The 18,848-nt window shown below is 45.2% G+C and overlaps 1 protein-coding gene across 1 annotated transcript in view; it reads left to right on the top strand.

Moving 5' to 3' along the window:
- LOC143282257 (tetratricopeptide repeat protein 37-like) overlaps positions 1 to 15,398 on the top strand; it is a 52,988-nt gene extending 37,590 nt beyond the window's left edge. Inside the window, exons 24-34 of the mRNA XM_076587856.1 lie at positions 392 to 515; positions 1,171 to 1,345; positions 3,186 to 3,365; positions 4,601 to 4,712; positions 7,107 to 7,336; positions 7,736 to 7,858; positions 8,188 to 8,276; positions 9,981 to 10,044; positions 10,498 to 10,649; positions 12,441 to 12,576; positions 13,063 to 15,398. Coding sequence (XP_076443971.1) covers positions 392 to 515; positions 1,171 to 1,345; positions 3,186 to 3,365; positions 4,601 to 4,712; positions 7,107 to 7,336; positions 7,736 to 7,858; positions 8,188 to 8,276; positions 9,981 to 10,044; positions 10,498 to 10,649; positions 12,441 to 12,576; positions 13,063 to 13,137 — 1,460 coding nt within the window. The 3' untranslated portion in view covers positions 13,138 to 15,398. The remainder of the gene's footprint in view (positions 1 to 391; positions 516 to 1,170; positions 1,346 to 3,185; positions 3,366 to 4,600; positions 4,713 to 7,106; positions 7,337 to 7,735; positions 7,859 to 8,187; positions 8,277 to 9,980; positions 10,045 to 10,497; positions 10,650 to 12,440; positions 12,577 to 13,062) is intronic.
- The last annotated feature ends 3,450 nt before the right edge of the window (positions 15,399 to 18,848 follow it).

Below are 18,848 nucleotides of genomic sequence, written 5' to 3' on the forward strand. Positions count from 1 at the left end.
TTAGGAAGGACCATCACTATCTTATAGGTACCTTGATCCTGACTAAACAGAGAGCTATTTAGGAAAGACCATCACTGTCAGGTCTGTACCTTGATCCTGACTAAAGGGAGAGCTATTTAGGAAGGACCATCACTATCTTATAGGTACCTTGAGTGCACAGACTGTGATTTTCACTCTACTGTCTTGTGTGTTCAGCTGCTCCTTGTCCAGCTTACCGCACCGGGTTACATATGCACTATACCTCGAGGTGTGGTCTGCTGCTGTGCAAATGATCCCATGTTTGTAAAGTGCTTAGACCTTGGTCTGTAACCAAGGATAGGCACTAGCACTATATGCGTACTCATTCTCTTCGTCATCATTGTCCTTTTTATCATCATTATTGTGATTACAGTATACGAGAAAGCATTGAGCATGGCGGAGAGCGACAGTGACCGCTCAGACGTGTGGGCGGCCATGGGAATGGTGGCCTATCGGGCCGGCAACAAGGAGGATGCCAAGTCCTCCCTCTTCCAGAGGTCAGTGCCTGTCTGTCTGTCTGCTTGTCTGTCAATCTGTCTGTCTGCTGCTGGTGTACTGGCTTTGCTGATATCTGTCAGCATTTGTGTGTATGTTCGTCCCTTTTCAGTTTAATTAGTATCCCCACCTTGAGGGTGTGTGTGGTATGTGTGCATGCATGGTTGCACATACTTGTGGATGTACATCCTTGCTTTTGTTCAAATCTCTGTGTGTCTGTGTGTGTGTGTGTGCATATGTGCACATCTGTATATATGTGTGCATATGTATCTCTGTGTGGGTGGGTGTGGGTGGGTGTGCATGTGTGTTTGTGCATCTGTGTGCATATGTGTATGTGTGTGTGATATTGTTTATTACATGTATGTGTGCACAGGTATGTTTGTGTGTGCATGTTTGTCTGTTTGTGTGTGAATGCGTCTGCTTGTATATATCTCTGTATGCATGTGTCTCTCTTGTGTGTATGTGTGGGTTTTATCTTCAGTTTAACGTCTATTCACGATCAGTGTTTTTAGACGGATGTATGTGTTTGTGTGTATGTGTGCATGTGTATCTTTGTGTGTATATGTATCCGTGTATATGTTTGTATGTATGTGTGTGCATGTGTGTGTGCATGCGTATATGTGTAAGATGTACATGTGTGTGTCCCTGTGTGTCCAGCTTCCAGCTTAGCACACCGTCTCTACAAGGACTGCTGGCTCTGTGTGCCTTGGGGGTGCTGCAAAGGGATGTCACTCTGACCCAGGCCACTCTGCAGGAGTTATCTGGCCTGGCGAAGGGCAAGGACAAACTCTGTGATGTGGCCACATTGACCGCCGCTTTTCACTTGTCACAGGTGAGCAGCAGTGTGTGTGTGTGTGGCATTGAAGGTGGCTTTTTTTCTTCTTTTTTTCTGTTTGACATTTCTCAGCACTGTAAAGCAGTAGAGAGACTCTGCTCATTTCTCTTGATAAATGACTTCAGAAAAATACATTTACATTATTCGACCATCTAGCAGTCAGGAAATTATGGACCAGATAGAAATGTCAGACTACTTGTTTGAACTTTTCACTTGGCAGTTTAAAACTGACTGGCTCAATAGCCAAGTGGTTAAAGCGTTGGACTTTCAGTCTGAGGGTCCTGGGTTCAAATTTTGGTAATGGCGCGTGGTAGGTAAAGGGTGGAGATTTTTCTGATCTCGCAAGTCAACATGTGTGCAGATGTACTTGTGCCTGCAGTGTGCAGGGAGATACATGGAGATACAACATGATCAGTGTGCTATGTGCAGGGAGATACAACATGATCTGTGTGCAGGGAGATACAACATGATCTGTGTGCAGGGAGATACAACATGATCTGTGTGCTGTGTGCAGGGAGATACAACATGATCTGTGTGCTTTGTGCAGGGAGATACAACATGATCTGTGTGCTTTGTGCAGGGAGATACAACATGTGCTGTGTGCAGGGAGATACAACATGATCTGTGTGCTGTGTGCAGTGTGCAGGGAGATACAACATGATCTGTGTGCTGTGTGCAGGGAGATACAACATGATCTGTGTGCTGTGTGCAGTGTGCAGGGAGATACAACATGATCTGTGTGCTTTGTGCAGGGAGATACAACATGATCTGTGTGCTTTGTGCAGGGAGATACAACATGTGCTGTGTGCAGGGAGATACAACATGATCTGTGTGCAGGGAGATACAACATGATCTGTGTGCTATGTGCAGGGAGATACAACATGTTCTGTGTGCAGGGAGATACAACATGATCTGTGTGCTGTGTGCAGGGAGATACAACATGATCAGTGTGCTGTGTGCAGGGAGATACAACATGATCTGTGTGCAGGGAGATACAACATGATCTGTGTGCAGGGAGATACAACATGATCTGTGTGCTGTGTGCAGGGAGATACAACATGATCTGTGTGCTGTGTGCAGGGAGATACAACATGATCTGTGTGCTGTGTGCAGGGAGATACAACATGATCTGTGTGCTGTGTGCAGGGAGATACAACATGATCTGTGTGCTTTGTGCAGGGAGATACAACATGATCAGTGTGCTGTGTGCAGGGAGATACAACATGATCTGTGTGCTTTGTGCAGGGAGATACAACATGATCTGTGTGCAGGGAGATACAACATGATCTGTGTGCTTTGTGCAGGGAGATACAAGATGATCTGTGTGCTTTGTGCAGGGAGATACAACATGATCTGTGTGCTTTGTGCAGGGAGATACAACATGATCTGTGTGCTTTGTGCAGGGAGATACAACATGATCTGTGTGCTGTGTGCAGGGAGATACAACATGATCTGTGTGCTTTGTGCAGGGAGATACAACATGTGCTGTGTGCAGGGAGATACAACATGATCTGTGTGCAGGGAGATACAACATGTGCTGTGTGCAGGGAGATACAACATGTGCTGTGTGCAGGGAGATACAACATGATCTGTGTGCTGTGTGCAGGGAGATACAACATGATCTGTGTGCTGTGTGCAGGGAGATACAACATGATCTGTGTGCTGTGTGCAGGGAGATACAACATGATCAGTGTGATGTGTGCAGGGAGATACAACATGATCAGTGTGCTGTGTGCAGGGAGATACAACATGATCAGTGTGATGTGTGCAGGGAGATACAACATGATCAGTGTGCTGTGTGCAGGGAGATACAACATGATCAGTGTGCTGTGTGCAGGGGGAGGGCAGCGAGGCACTGGACAAGGTGGAAGCCATGCTGAAGGAGAATGGAACTCAGGCCCCGGGACTGCACCTGCTGATGGCCCGCTTGGCCCTGCACACCCACAGCGGCCACACAGCCATGGCCGCAGCCCTGGGGGCTCCCCGCTCCCCCTCTTCCTCCATCGTCAGTGTCAAGGTGAGGACTGTGTCGCCTGTCACCGTGTGGAGTGTTGGTTTGTCAGGTTTTTGTGTGGAGAGTTATGAGGTTAAGTATTGTATTGTATTGTATTTTTGTCACAACAGATTTCTCTGTGTGAAATGCGGCCTGCTCTCCATAAATGATAATCATCAATAAAGATCCCAGTGGTGTGTTCAGGAAGGATAATACCAGTAATTACAATCTTACTAACAACAACAACAATAATAGTAACACAATAATGTTCATAATCATGACAGTAATATTGATAATAATAGTGACAATCCACGACCCCAATGATGTGTTTTGTAATGATAGCACTTATGATAACAATAGTTGTAATGATAACAACCTTAATGTTAACACACACACACACACACACACACACACACACACACACATAGATATAGATAGATAGAGTTCACACTCTCTTCGTGTCCTGGGCTCCATTCCTCGCAGAAAGCACCGAGGTAAATACCAAGTCCGGTAATATAGATATTATATATCTATCTATCTATATATATATATATATATAGAGAGAGAGAGAGATATGATAATACTAACAATGATATTAACAACAAAAAGGGCAATAACCCACGGCCCAGTGGTGTGTTGATGATACTAACAATGATACTGACAACAAAAAGGGCAATAACCCACAGCCCAGTGGTGTGTTGATAATATTAATAGTGATATTGACAACAAAAAGGGCAATAACCCACGGCCCAGTGGTGTGTTGATAATACTAACAATGATACTGACAACAAAAAGGGCAATAACCCATGGCCCAGTGGTGTGTTGATGATACTAACAATGATACTGACAACAAAAAGGGCAATAACCCACAGCCCAGTGGTGTGTTGATAATATTAACATTGATATTAACAACAAAAAGGGCAGTAACCCACGGCCCAGTGGTGTGTTGATAATACTAACAATGATACTGACAACAAAAAGGGCAATAACCCACAGCCCAGTGGTGTGTTGATAATATTAACATTGATATTAACAACAAAAAGGGCAGTAACCCACGGCCCAGTGGTGTGTTGATAATACTAACAATGATACTGACAACAAAAAGGGCAATAACCCACAGCCCAGTGGTGTGTTGATGATACTAACAATGATACTGACAACAAAAAGGGCAATAACCCACAGCCCAGTGGTGTGTTGATAATATTAATGATATTAACAACAAAAAGGGCAATAACCCACGGCCCAGTGGTGTGTTGCAGGAGGCCCTGCTGTGTGTTGCCATGGCCCAGCTACATGTTGGGCAGCACAGCCGTCAGCAGCCAGCGGACAACGCCCTCAGCATGGCACAGAAAGCCTTCCACTGCAGGCCAGGTGGGTCCCTGAAGCTTGGGAGTTCAGATCTGCATCCATGTCATGTCTGAAGCAACCCCAAAAAACTGAGTATGGCTGGCTGTGGGGTCAGAATGTACATAGGGTGAACATGGAATATGGCTGTCTGTATGATGGAGTCAAAATGTACATAGGGAAAACACGGAATATGGCTATCTGTATGATGGAGTCAAAATGTACATAGGGTAAACATGGAATATGGTTGTCTGTATGATGGAGTTAAAATGTACATAGGGTAAACATGGAATATGGCTGTCTGTACAGTGGAGTCAAAATGTACATAGGGTAAACATGGAATAATGTACATAGGGTAAACATGGAATATGGTTGTCTGTATTATGAAGTCAAAATGTACATAGGGTAAACATGGAATATGGCTGTCTGTATGATGGAGTCAAAATGTACATAGGGTAAACATGGAATATGGCTGTCTGTATGATGGATTCAAAATGTACATAGGGTTAACATGGAATATGGCCATCTGTATTATGGAGTCAAAATGTACATAGGGTAAACATGGAATATGGCTGTCTGTATGATGGAGTCAAAATGTACATAGGGTAAACATGGAATATGGCTGTCTGTATGATGGATTCAAAATGTACATAGGGTAAACATGGAATATGGCTGGCTGTATGATGGAGTCAAAATGTACATAGGGTAAACATGGAATATGGTTGTATGTATAGTGGAGTCAAAATGGAATATGATTGTCTAGTGGAGTAAACATGGAATATGGTTGTCTGGTGGAGTAAACATGGAATATGGTTGTCTGTATAGTGTAGTAAAAAATGGTCAAGCACATAAATGCCCTGTTGTGTGTGTGTGTGTGTGTGTGTGTGTGTGTGTGTATCTATATATTGTTTTTTGTTTTGTTTTGTTTTTTGTTATACATGTGGACGTGGGGATTGGAGCTTATGAATGAGGGAAGAAAGAAGAAAAGGTGTGCAGCAAGTCAGAATATTTCATAGGACCAGTTTGGACACTCACACACATATAATGCATTTATCTAATACCACATAGAGAATGATGTAAAATTGAAAACCACACACACACACACACACACACACACACACACACACACTCTCTCACTCTCTCTCTCTCTCTCTCTCTCACACACACACATAATGCATTTATCTAATACCACATAGAGAATGGTGTAAAATTGAAAACCACACACACACACACACACACACACACACACACACACACACACATAATGCATTTATCTAATACCAAATAGAGAATGGTGTAAAATTGAAAACTGCACACACACACACACACACACACACACACAACATAATGCATTTATCTAATACCACATAGAGAATGGTGTAAAATTGAAACACACACACACACACACACACACACACACACACACACACATAATGCATTTATCTAATACCACATAGAGAATGGTGTAAAATTGAAAACCACACACACACACACACACACACACACACACACATAATGCATTTATCTAATACCACATAGAGAATGGCGTAAAATTGAAAACCACACACACACACACACAAACACACACACATAATGCATTTATCTCATACCACATAGAGAATGGTGTAAAATTGAAAACCACATACACACACACACATAATGCATTTATCTAATACCACATAGAGAATGGTGTAAAATTGAAAACCACACACACACACACACACACACACACACACACACACAATGCATTTATCTAATACCACATAAAGAATTATGTAAAATTGAAAACCACACACATGCACGCACGCACACACACACGCAGATCCGCATACATGCAAGCCCACAAACCTGTTCATGCATGGATATACTTGGAAGTTTAGCACACATACATACACACATAGATACATACATAGATACATACATACATACATACCTGCCAACCTGCCCAGCTACCTACCTACCCACCTACCTACCTACCTACATATGTACGTACATACGTGGGAGTGGAGCTACAACATGTCTGCTTTCAGACGAGGAAGGTTGCAGAATGATGAACACACTTACCTCCCATTTCAGTATCTGTGTGCCTGGTTTCAAATCCTGGTTATGGTCTTTCTCCCAGTTTGACTGGAAAATCAAACCAGTGTTAAGTCTTTAAGTTGAGACGATAAACCAAGGTCCCATGTGCAGTACGCACTTAGTGCACAGGAAAAAAACGAGGTAGCAATGAGAGTGTTGTTGTCTGGTAAAATTCTATAGAAGAAATGAACACTGCCAGGTACACAAATATACATGCATGCGCTCTAGGCCTGACTGAGGATTATGCTGCTGGTCAGGCACCTGCCTAACGTGGTGAAGCTTGTATAGATTTGTTCCAAGGCAGTGACGCCCCCCTCAGAAACTAAACACTGTCGCTTCCAGACGATGTGTCGGCGCTCTGCTGTCTGGCCAGCGCGGTGCACGCGGAGGGCATCGTCCAGTTTGTTACCCAGGGCAACACAGCCCTGTTGACCCGGGAGGTCGGCCTCCTTGACCTGGCCTTGACCTCCGCAAAGGTGACAGGGGCCCAAGCGGCGTGGTGTCTGAAGCAGAAAGCGGTGACTCAGCTGATGGTGAATGACGTGGCTGGGTGTCATGTCACCCTGCAACAGGTAAGTGTTCAGGTGGGTGGGTGTGGGTTTTTGTTGTGTGTGTGTGTGGACTGTGGAGGGCGGTGTAGGTAAACGCTACAAGCTGGCAGGCTGAAAGACGTGACAATTTGTATTCTTCTTCTTCTTCTTTTTATACCTCTGCTTCTTGTTCTTATCTTTTTCCTACACCACCACCTCCTTCTCCCCCTCCTCTTCTTCCTCTTCTTCTTCTTCCTCTTCTTCTTCTTGTGTGTGTTGCTGTTGTTGTTTTTGTTAGTACTTTTTCATTGTTTGCTTCTTCTTCTTTTTTTCTTTTTTTTTTATAATCTCTTAATTCAGATTCATGTTGACTAATTTCACCACATCATATCCCATTAATTGATGTCTTTACTGTATGATGACTGGTGTGCTGTGCCCCAGCTGCAGGCGTCATCCCCCCAGGATTCAGACCTGGCCGCCGTTCTGCAATGTGTACTGGATGACCACCAGGCAGGACTCGAACCTTTAGTCCTGCGTGATGCAGCACCACTCTTCCACTGGCAGGTGGGTCCACAGTCACTGGTTTCTCATGCAGATAGAGAGATTTCTGTTTTAAGAAAAACTTAAAAAAATGGGAGATTGTCACTCATTTTGTGTGTGTATGTTTGCTGTTTGTAGAATACTTGAGTTTTGGCATAACTATGTAGCTCTGTGTGTGCGTACCAAGTATGTATACTTTGATATGCTTGCGCACTCACACACACATGTACGCATGCAGATGCGCGCGCGCACACACACACACACACACACACATTCAGAGAGATACTTTGATAGATACAAAGGTGTAATATGTGTGTGTACATATGTATGTGTGTGTATGTGTGTGTGTGCAGGTGTTGCTGTGTGGACTGGTGAGGGAGGAGCGGTGGAAGGAGGCGGGGGTGGTGGTGAGGGAGGCCCTACAGAGAGCCTCCAGTCACAGGTGAGACACACGCACGCATGCACGCACACACACATACATGCACATGCACAAGCACACACACACGCACACTTGCACACACACACACACACACACACGCACAAGCACATACACACACACACACATGCACAAGCACATACACACACACACACATCTTTAGATATTTTATTGTTTTGTTTCTACTCTGATGAACAATCCATCCCCCACCCCAACCCACCCCCACTGTCTCTCACTCTTCCTGTCTGTCTCCCTCCTCCCTACTTCCTTCTCTCTGTCTCTCTCTCCGTCCCCACTCTCTTCCCCTTATTATTTATTCTCTCTCTCTGTTTCTTGGTCATCGATTAAGGTCAGATTTGGACAGATATGATTTATGTAATAACAGAGTTAACTTGGAGAAAAATACATTCAGCATTGGAAGAGAACAGAAACACAAAATCAAGACCAGAATTGTACTATGAAGTGACAACAGATTGTAGACTGGAACCCAGTCTGGGATGGTGAAGGGTGATAATGCAGTAACAACAGATTACAGATGAGAACCCTGTCTGTGAAGGGTGGTAATGCAGTAACAACAGATTACAGATGAGAACCCTGTCTGTGAAGGGTGGTAATGCAGTAACAACAGATTACAGATGAGAGAACCCTGTCTGTGAAGGGTGATAATGCAGTAACAACATAACAGATGAGAACCATGTCTGTGAAGGGTGATAACACAGAAACAACAGATTACAGGTGAGAGAACCCTGTCTGTGAAGGTGAAGGGTGATAATGCAGTAACAACAGATTACAGATGAGAGAACCCTGTCTGTGAAGGTGAAGGGTGGTAATGCAGTAACAACAGATTACAGATGAGAGAACCCTGTAGGTAAAGGGTGTTAATGCAGTAACAACAGATTACAGATGTAAACCCTGTCTGTGAAGGTGAAGGGTGGTGTGTGTCTGTGTTTCAGTGGCCAGGTGGCGAGGGTGGTGTGTCCTGTGTTTCAGTGGCCAGGTGGTGAGGGTGGTGTGTCTGTGTTTCAGTGGCCAGGTGGTGAGGGTGGTGTGTCTGTGTTTCAGTGGCCAGGTGGTGAGGGTTGTGTGTCTGTGTTTCAGTGGCCAGGTGGCGAGGGTGGTGTGTCTTGTGTTTCAGTGGCCAGGTGGTGAGTGTGGTGTGTGTCCTGTGTTTCAGTGGCCAGGTGGGGAGGGTGGTGTGTGTGTGTGTTTCAGTGGTCAGGTGGTGAGGGTGGTGTGTCTGTGTTTCAGTGGTCAGGTGGTGAGGGTGGTGTGTCTTGTGTTTCAGTGGCCAGGTGGTGAGGGTGGTGTGTGTCCTGTGTTTCAGTGGCCAGGTGGGGAGGGTGGTGTGTGTGTGTGTTTCAGTGGCCAGGTGGTGAGGGTGGTGTGTCTGTGTTTCAGTGGCCAGGTGATGAGGGTGGTGTGTCTGTGTTTCAGTGGCCAGGTGGTGAGGGTTGTGTGTCTGTGTTTCAGTGGTCAGGTGGTGAGGGTGGTGTTTCAGTGGTCAGGTGGTGAGGGTGGTGTGTCCTGTGTTTCAGTGGCCAGGTGGTGAGGGTGGTGTTTCAGTGGCCAGGTGGTGAGGGTGGTGTGTCCTGTGTTTCAGTGGCCAGGTGGTGAGGGTGGTGTGTCCTGTGTTTCAGTGGCCAGGTGGTGAGGGTTGTGTGTGTCATGTTTCAGTGGCCAGGTGATGAGGGTGGTGTGTCTGTGTTTCAGTGGCCAGGTGGTGAGGGTGGTGTGTCTGCTCACTATGGCCTGGCTGGCCGCACAGCAACTGCTGGTCAGTTCTCACCTGTGTGTCTGTCTGTCAGCTCACTCACCTGTCTGCTCTCACTTGTCTGTCCACATGCTTGTCTGTCTGTCCGCTTACCTGCCTGTACTCACCTGTCTGACTGCTCACCTGTGTGTATGTCTGTCTGCTAACCTGTCTGTCTGTCTGCTAACCTGTCTGTATGTCTGTCTGCTAACCTGTGTCTGACTGCTTAACTGTGATGTCTGTAGGCAACATGAATTGATTTGATCAGGGGGACACACAGTGATGTCTGTAGGCAACATAAATTGATTTGATCAGACGGACACACAGAATGATGTCTGAAGGCAACATGAACTGATTTGATCAGGGGGGGACAGAGAGTGATGTCTGTAGTCAGCATAATTTGATTTGATTTGATCAGGGGGACACAGAGAGCAGGGTGTTTTGGTGACATGATTTGAATTGATTTCTTTTGATCAGGGGGACGCCAGGAGCGAGGACGACAACAGTGAGGTGGACAGGATGGTGGGGGAGGTGGAGGAGGCATGTGAGGCGGTGAACGCGGTGAGCCAGCAGCCCTTCAGGCTGACCCAGGTGCTGTTGGCCCTTGTCCATCGCCAGGCCAACCCTCGGTACGTCACTTTTCTCCCCCCTTCCTCTCTCTCTCTCTCTTTCTCTCTCTCTCTCTCATCGCCAGGCCAACCCTCGGTACGTCACTTTTCTCCCCCATTCCACTTTCTCTGTCTCTCTCTCATCGCCAGGCCAACCCTCGGTACGTCACTTTTCTCCCCCCTTCCACTTTCTCTGTCTCTCTCTCATCGCCAGGCCAATCCTTGGTATGTCACTTTTCTCCCCCCCTCCCCCTTTCTCTTTCTCTCTCTCTCATCACCAGGCCAACCCTCAGTACGTCACTTTTCTTCCCCCCCTCCCCCTACTTCTCTCTCTCTCTCTCATCACCAGGCCAACCCTCAGTACGTCACTTTTCTCCCCCCCTCCCCCATTCTCTCTCTCTCATCGCCAGGCCAACCCTCAGTACGTCACTTTTCTTCCCCCCCCCTTCCCCATTCTCTCTCTCTCTCTCTCTCTCTCTCTCATCACCAGGCCAACCCTCAGTACGTCACTTTTCTTCCCCCCCTCCCCCTCTCTCTCTCTCTCTCTCTCTCATCGCCAGGCCAACCCTTGGTATGTCACTTTTCTCCCCCCCCGCCCTCTCTCTCTCTCTCTCTGTGTCTCTCATCGCCAGACCAACCCTTGGTACGTCACTTTTCTCCTCTCCCCCCACCCCTCTCTCTGTGTCTCTCATCGCCAGACCAACCCTTGGTACGTCACTTGTTACACCCTCTCTCTTTCTCCTCTGGTGTTACAAGATACAAGTATACTTCATTATCTCTGAAAGAGGAGTTGTTGACATGACATGAGCATTAACCTTTACACAACACAAAGTCTGATCACATTCCTACATTCCCAACAACAACACCCAGTCGTAGTTATATGCCCAACGCAGCAAAAGGTCGTATAATTCTTTTATCCTATGCATCTAGGCGGACTGCTTAAAAACAGGTGGGAAGTAAAGATACATATATATATGTAAAAAAAAATTTGAAAAATGAAGCAAAATACAATGCATACAATACATATAAAATGTTCAGTTTAATAACCATATGTAACTAAGACATGCTTTTTTACACACACACACACACACACACACACACACACACACACCACAGAAGAATAAAGGGGAGTGCAACAGTGCAAAATGATGAAATACAAAACATGCTGTGTGTGGTACAGAAAAGCCAAATACACTGTAAGACATACTAGGTGGTCCAGAAAAGCCAAACACACTGTAAGACTTACTGTGTGGTACAGAAAAGCCAAACACACTGTAAGACTTACTGTGTGGTACAGAAAAGCCAAACACACTGTAAGAATTACTGTGTGGTACAGAAAAGCCAAACACACTGTAAGACTTACTGTGTGGTACAGAAAAGCCAAACACACTGTAAGACTTACTGTGTGGTACAGAAAAGCCAAATACACTGTAAGACATACTAGGTGGTCCAGAAAAGCCAAACACACTGTAAGACTTACTGTGTGGTACAGAAAAGCCAAACACACTGTAAGACATGATACGTCACCCTGTTAAAGACATCACCATATTAAAGACATACTGTGTGGTACAGGAAAGCCAGACACACTAAGACATACTGTGTGGTACAGGAAAGCCAAACACACTGTAAGACATAATACTTCACCCTGTTTAAGACATACTGTGTGGTACAGGAAAGCCAAACACAATGTAAGACATGATGCATCACCCTGTTTAAGACGTGTGTGGTACAGAAAAGCCAAACACACTGTAAGACATGATATGTCACCCTGTTAAAGAAATCACCATATTAAAGACACACTGTGTGGTACAGGAAAGCCAAACACCACTTTGCCAACACCCTGGAGGAGGGACGGGGCAGGTCGTGTCTGGGGGTGGAGGTGTCTCTGGCCAGGCGAGGGATCCTGGCTTTCCTGCACGGCTCTGGTAAAGACACCGACCTGGTGCAGGTAGGGTGATGTGTGTGTTAGGGTGTGTGGGTGTGTGTGTGAGAGAGTATACATCTGTGGATGTATGCGTGTGTGTGTAAATGTGTTTGGGTGTCTGTGTGCATGTGCATGTATATGTGAGTGAGAGTGTATGTGTGTGGATGTGTGTAGGTGTCTTTAAGTGTGTGAATGCATGTGGATGTGTGTGTATGAGTGAGAGTGTGTGTGTGGATGTGTGTGTTTGTGTGCATGTCTGTGAGTATGCATGTGCATGTATGTGCATGTATGTATGTTAGTCTCTGTGTGTGGATGTGTGTGTGTGTCTGTGTGTCTGTAAGTGTGCATGTGCATGTATATATGTTAGTGAGTGTGTGTGGATGTGTGAGTGTGCATGTGCATGTATGTGTGTTAGTTTGTGTTTGTGCAATGTAAGTGAGAGTGTGTGTGCATGTATCTCCTGTTTATAACCACAGAATCACAGTGCCCACAATTTCTTTCCTGTTTCAGAAACTGCTGTCAGATGCAGAGGTGAGTGGAGACATGGCCACCACAGAACTCTACCAGAAACTGAGCAAGGACTGAACCACTGCAGACATTGTTTATCCTCCTGTAAACTCCTGTGTGTGCATGGATACTGTTGGCCAGTTGCCTGCCTGACTTCCAGTTTGATTGTGTATTGTATTGTATTGCAACCAGGATTCAAACCCAGGTCCTTCAAGTCCAGCGTTTTGACCCCTCAGCTGTTGTGTCCACGTGTGGGCCTTGCCCACCGTTTGCCTGTTAGCTTATTGAACCCTGTGTCTGTTTTAGGACTGCTTGTTGTGGTGTGTGCTGCACTGAACCTTGACCACTGTTTGTTAGCTGATTGAACCCTGTGTCTGTTTTAGGACTGCTTGTTGTGGTGTGTGCTGCATTGGACATTGACCACTGTTAGCTGATTGAACCCTGTGTCTGTTTTAGGACTGCTTGTTGTGGTGTGTGCTGCATTGGACATTGACCACGGTTTGTTAGCTGATTGAACCCTGTGTCTGTTTTAGGACTGCTTGTTGTGGTGTGTGCTGCATTGGACATTGACCACGGTTTGTTAGCTGATTGAACCCTGTGTCTGTTTTAGGACTGCTTGTTGTGGTGTGTGCTGCAAGTCAGACTGTTGTTTCTGTTTCTGTAGTTGCGGCTTAGAATATCTGACTGTGACCATCACAACAGCAGAGGAAGCAGCTGCTGTCCCGACTATCTGGAATTGAATTTGATTATGGTGGAGATTATCTTGCCCACAAAACATCCCAGCTCTCTCTCAGCCTACAGGGCTTTTGGATAGTTAGTGTTGGGATGGTCCCCAATACATCCCACCTCTCTCAGATAGTTGGTGTTGGGATGGTCCCCAATACATCCCAACTCTCTCAGATAGTTGGTGTTGATGGTCCCCAATACATCCCAACTCTCTCTCAACCTACAGGGTTTTTGGATAGTTGGTGTTGGGATGGTCCCCAATACATCCCAACTCTCTCAGATAGTTGGTGTTGGGATGGTCCCCAATACATCCCCAACTCTCTCAGATAGCTGGTGTTGGGATGGTCCCCAATGGCAAACTGGCCCCTAGGACTGCAGCACTGAGAGCCAGTGCAATCTGGCTTCCTAATTTGGAGAGTCAGCCCTTCACAAAAGACTCATTTGTAAATGAATTCCCATTGCAGAGGAGAAACCACTGACCAACCATTGACAACTAAAACCTTATGTCAGTATGTGATATCAGCTGAGCGTATAATCACTGTGGGCCAGTAGTAACTAGTATGGAACAAATTGTCCTTCTCAACTGTATTCTCCAGTTCAGTTTAAAAGGTTTCACGGAAACACACCTCTCTCCTTCTGCCCACTAATGTGCTTCTGGAACTTCTGCTGGTTATGTATGTGCATGTGAAGGTAGGTGTGTGTGTGCACATGCTTGTCTGTGTACAGTGTACAGTACTTGATGCGTGCTTATTTATGTTTGTTTTATCATGAACACCGTGAGCTTCCTACGGGGAGGGGGTGAGAGCATTTGTTATTATTTTTAGTGTTTCTTTTATCATACTGCTGTATACACTTTCAAAGGTGTTGATTTCAGCATCCTTCTTAATCTGTCTGAAATGTTTGTCATGGTTTTCTTTCATAATTGTCCCCAGAAACATTCATTATAACCTTTCACAGGAAACATTTCCAGGATTTTTGTCAGTTTTGCTGACTGCTCTTCTCTGAATTTTTCTTGCATGTTCATCTGTTTTGGAGTCAGGTGGATCATGTCTTTTCTGCACCGTTGTACTTTGAATTTTGGTTTGTGCCTACTGCCGATTTTTTTTTCTTTTTTTTTTTCTTTTTTCCTTTTATGGATGATGATTTAGATTGAAGTGATATGTCAAGAAAGCATTGTTTCCAGCAGGAGGGTGTGTATAGTTGTTCACACTGAAGGTGATTTAGTTGTTATTTCTTTTATTGGTGTTTTGTCAAAACCAGTGACTTACAAAAGATGGAAACATGTTTTTGTTTTGTTTTTTTCTTGCATTTTTGTTTGTTTTTTGTTTTTTTCCCCTTGGTTACATACACTGTCAGTGTACTATTTGTATTTCTATTTCTTTTCCCCCTTTATAGTGATTATTATTCTTGCAGTTTAATTATTCTAAAACATGAAATACAGATACAGAATTAATGCAAATGTGTTTGTGTTTATTCGTGTGGGTGGAACACAGTATAGCAAAACATGTCACAATGCGTTTGTGTGCGTGTATAATACAACACAGTACAGTTTAGCACAAAACAATACAATGTATGTTCATGTGTGTGGAACACAGTGTAGCAAAACACGTCACAAGGTGTTTGTGTGCGTGTGTAATACAACACAACACAGTACAGTCCAGCACAAAACAATACAATGAAAAACAATGAATCTAACTACAGTGGGTCAAGGGAGAGAATTGCATTGTCTGATTCTTGCACATTACTCCCCTTAAGTGACTGACGTGAGAGTACATAAAAAATACAAGCACGCATTCATGATCATACAAGTGTTAACATGTATGCATACACGTGCTTACACTCTCAAGCACAAACATGCATGCATGCTAATACGCACAACACACACTTTCACACATTAACCAATATGCAAACAGGCAGGTACACTGTCAAACATGTACACACAAATCTCTCTCTCACACACACACACACACAGACTGACAGGGAAAATCAATTGTTCGAAAACTATTGTGGCTTCTTGGTGAATTGCTGACACGCTGTTTCCTGGGACCATTTCAATGAGATCAGCAGCTGCTCTGACTTTTTTTTGGGGGGGGGGATCCCCTTCTCCAGAAACCCCCTGTGCTGTCTGTCCTGTGCTGTCTCTGCTAAATCCCCTTTGCTGTCTGTCCTGTGCTGTCTCTGCTAAATCCCCTCTGCTGTCTGTCCTGTGCTGTCTCTGCTAAATCCCCTCTGCTGTCTGTCCTGTGCTGTCTCTGCTAAATGCCCTCTGCTGTCTGTCCTGTGCTGTCTCCAATAAATCCCCTCTGCTGTCTGTCCTGTGCTGTCTCTGCTAAATGCCCTCTGCTGTCTGTCCTGTGCTGTCTCTGCTAAATGCCCTCTGCTGTCTGTCCTGTGTTGTCTCTGCTAAATGCCCTCTGCTGTCTGTCCTGTGCTGTCTCCAATAAATCCCCTCTGCTGTCTGTCCTGTGCTGTCTCTGCTAAATGCCCTCTGCTGTCTGTCCTGTGCTGTCTCTGCTAAATCCCCTCTGCTGTCTGTCCTGTGCTGTCTCTGCTAAATGCCCTCTGCTGTCTGTCCTGTGCTGTCTCTGCTAAATGCCCTCTGCTGTCTGTCCTGTGCTGTCTGTCCTGTGCCGTCTCCGCTAAATGCCCTCTGCTGTCTGTCCTGTGCTGTCTGTCCTGTGCTGTCTCCAATAAATCCCCTCTGCTGTCTGTCCTGTGCTGTCTCTGCTAAATGCCCTCTGCTGTCTGTCCTGTGCTGTCTGTCCTGTGCCGTCTCCGCTAAATGCCCTCTGCTGTCTGTCCTGTGCCGTCTCCGCTAAATCCCCTCTGCTGTCTGTCCTGTGTCATCTCCACTAAATCCCCTCTGCTGTCTGCCCTGTGCTGTCTCCGCTAAATGCCCTCTGCTGTCTGTCCTGTGCCGTCTCCGCTAAATCCCCTCTGCTGTCTGTCCTGTGTCATCTCCACTAAATCCCCTCTGCTGTCTGCCCTGTGCTGTCTCCACTAAATCCCCTCTGCTGTCTGCCCTGTGCTGTCTCCACTAAATCCCCTCTGCTGTCTGCCCTGTACTGTCTCCACTAAATCCCCTCTGCTGTCTGTCCTGTGCTGTCTGCCCTGTACTGTCTCCACTAAATCCCCTCTGCTGTCTGCCCTGTACTGTCTCCACTAAATCCCCTCTGCTGTCTGTCCTGTGCTGTCTCCGCTAAATCCCCTCTGCTGTCTGTCCTGTGCTGTCTCCAATAAATGCCCTCTGCTGTCTGTCCTGTGCTGTCTCCGCTAAATCCCCTCTGCTGTCTGTCCTGTGCTGTCTCCAATAAATCCCCTCTGCTGTCTGTCCTGTGCTGTCTCCACTAAATCCCCTCTGCTGTCTGTTCTGTGCTGTCTGTCAGAGAGAAGATTTAATGAGGAGAGGATAGTTTGGAGGGGATAGACAGGGTTTAAAAAGGTGAGAAGAGAAGAACCCTATAGAGTTAGAGATAGACAGTCAAGAAAAGAAATAGCCGATATTAGATAAGATATGCCCACTTAGCCCTGAACATAGATATGGACGTACATACAAAATATCAACAATGACACGGGCTTAATGACCAGTCATACATTTATTCATTCACCCATGACATCAAATTTCGATATTACTCTACTCCAACGCACCTTGCACTCTCAATCATACATCTACTCTAACACACATTTGCTCAACCAAGTCCTTTGACCCTTATATAGGTCACTAAATTAATTTATAGTCTTCTGTAAAGTTCCTCCTTGAACTGTCCAGGGAAATACAAATAATAATAACACTTTTCTTTTACCAGGATAGCATCCACAATAAAACTGCGATGATTATTCTCGACTCCATTCGAAGTCCAACTTTTCAACCAGCAGATCTAAACGCCAAGGATAAACACTGATGCTATCCCACGCTGATGAAGAACCACTGATGCTAACCCAATGTTAAATGAAGTTAAGTGATGCCCTCCCAATGTTAATGACGATCAAAGAAGCTACCCCAAGTTGACAAAGAACACGAAGCAAACCCAGTTACCCCTCCCGATGTAAATTAAACGTCTCTCTGTCGCCGACCCCAAAAGCTGATCTACAGTTCCGCCTTGATGTAGTAAAAATCACAGAAATGTTTGGCTTTCGGCTAAAAGCCTTTTGCCCTCATAATCAGTGTCCATTTATGTGCTTTTGGATCACTTGTGAACAGACTCTTGTTTAGTTTCAGTTTCAGTAGCTCAAGGAGGCGTCACTGCGTTCGGACAAAACCATATACGCTACACCACATCTGCCAAGCCAAGCAGATGCCTGACCAGCAGCGTAACCCAACGCGCTTAGTCAGGCCTTGAGAAAAAAAAAACACCAAAAAAAACAACACAAAAAACAAATAAACGGGGGAATAAATGATAGATAAGCTTGCATAAATAAATAAATAAATAAATAACAATTATAATATAGAAAAAGGTAGTAGTAATAATATTAGTAATACTAATAAAATGATAATAATAAAACATAAATAAATAAATAAATAAGACAACAATGGTGATAAATAAGCGAATAAATGTAAAACATGAAGACACACATTCACACATACACCCACACATGCATAACAGAAATGCACCAAACATGCAGTTTCACAGATATGAAAGCACAGTCAAATACATATAAACGTACATGAGCTCCAACACACACACACACACACACACACACTACCTTGCACCTCCTCTACCCCCCTCCTCCACACACTCATTTCTAGTCTGAGTATCGCAGCTTCCACGACACACACACACACACAAACACACACTCACAGAGATGAACACTTACTTGTACAAGCACATATGAAAGCACAGTCAAATACATATAAACGTACATGAGCTCCAACACACACACACACACACACACACACATATTACCTTGCACCTCCTCTACCCCCTCCTCCACACACTCATTTCTAGTCTACGTATCGCAGCTTCCACGGCACACACAAACACATACTCACAGAGATGAACACTTACTTGTACAAGCACACCCACACACGCCCGTATCTCCCACTCCCAACCCCACACACGTAC

This window comes from Babylonia areolata, chromosome 5, assembly GCF_041734735.1.
Source record: "Babylonia areolata isolate BAREFJ2019XMU chromosome 5, ASM4173473v1, whole genome shotgun sequence".
NCBI lineage: Eukaryota > Metazoa > Mollusca > Gastropoda > Neogastropoda > Buccinidae > Babylonia > Babylonia areolata.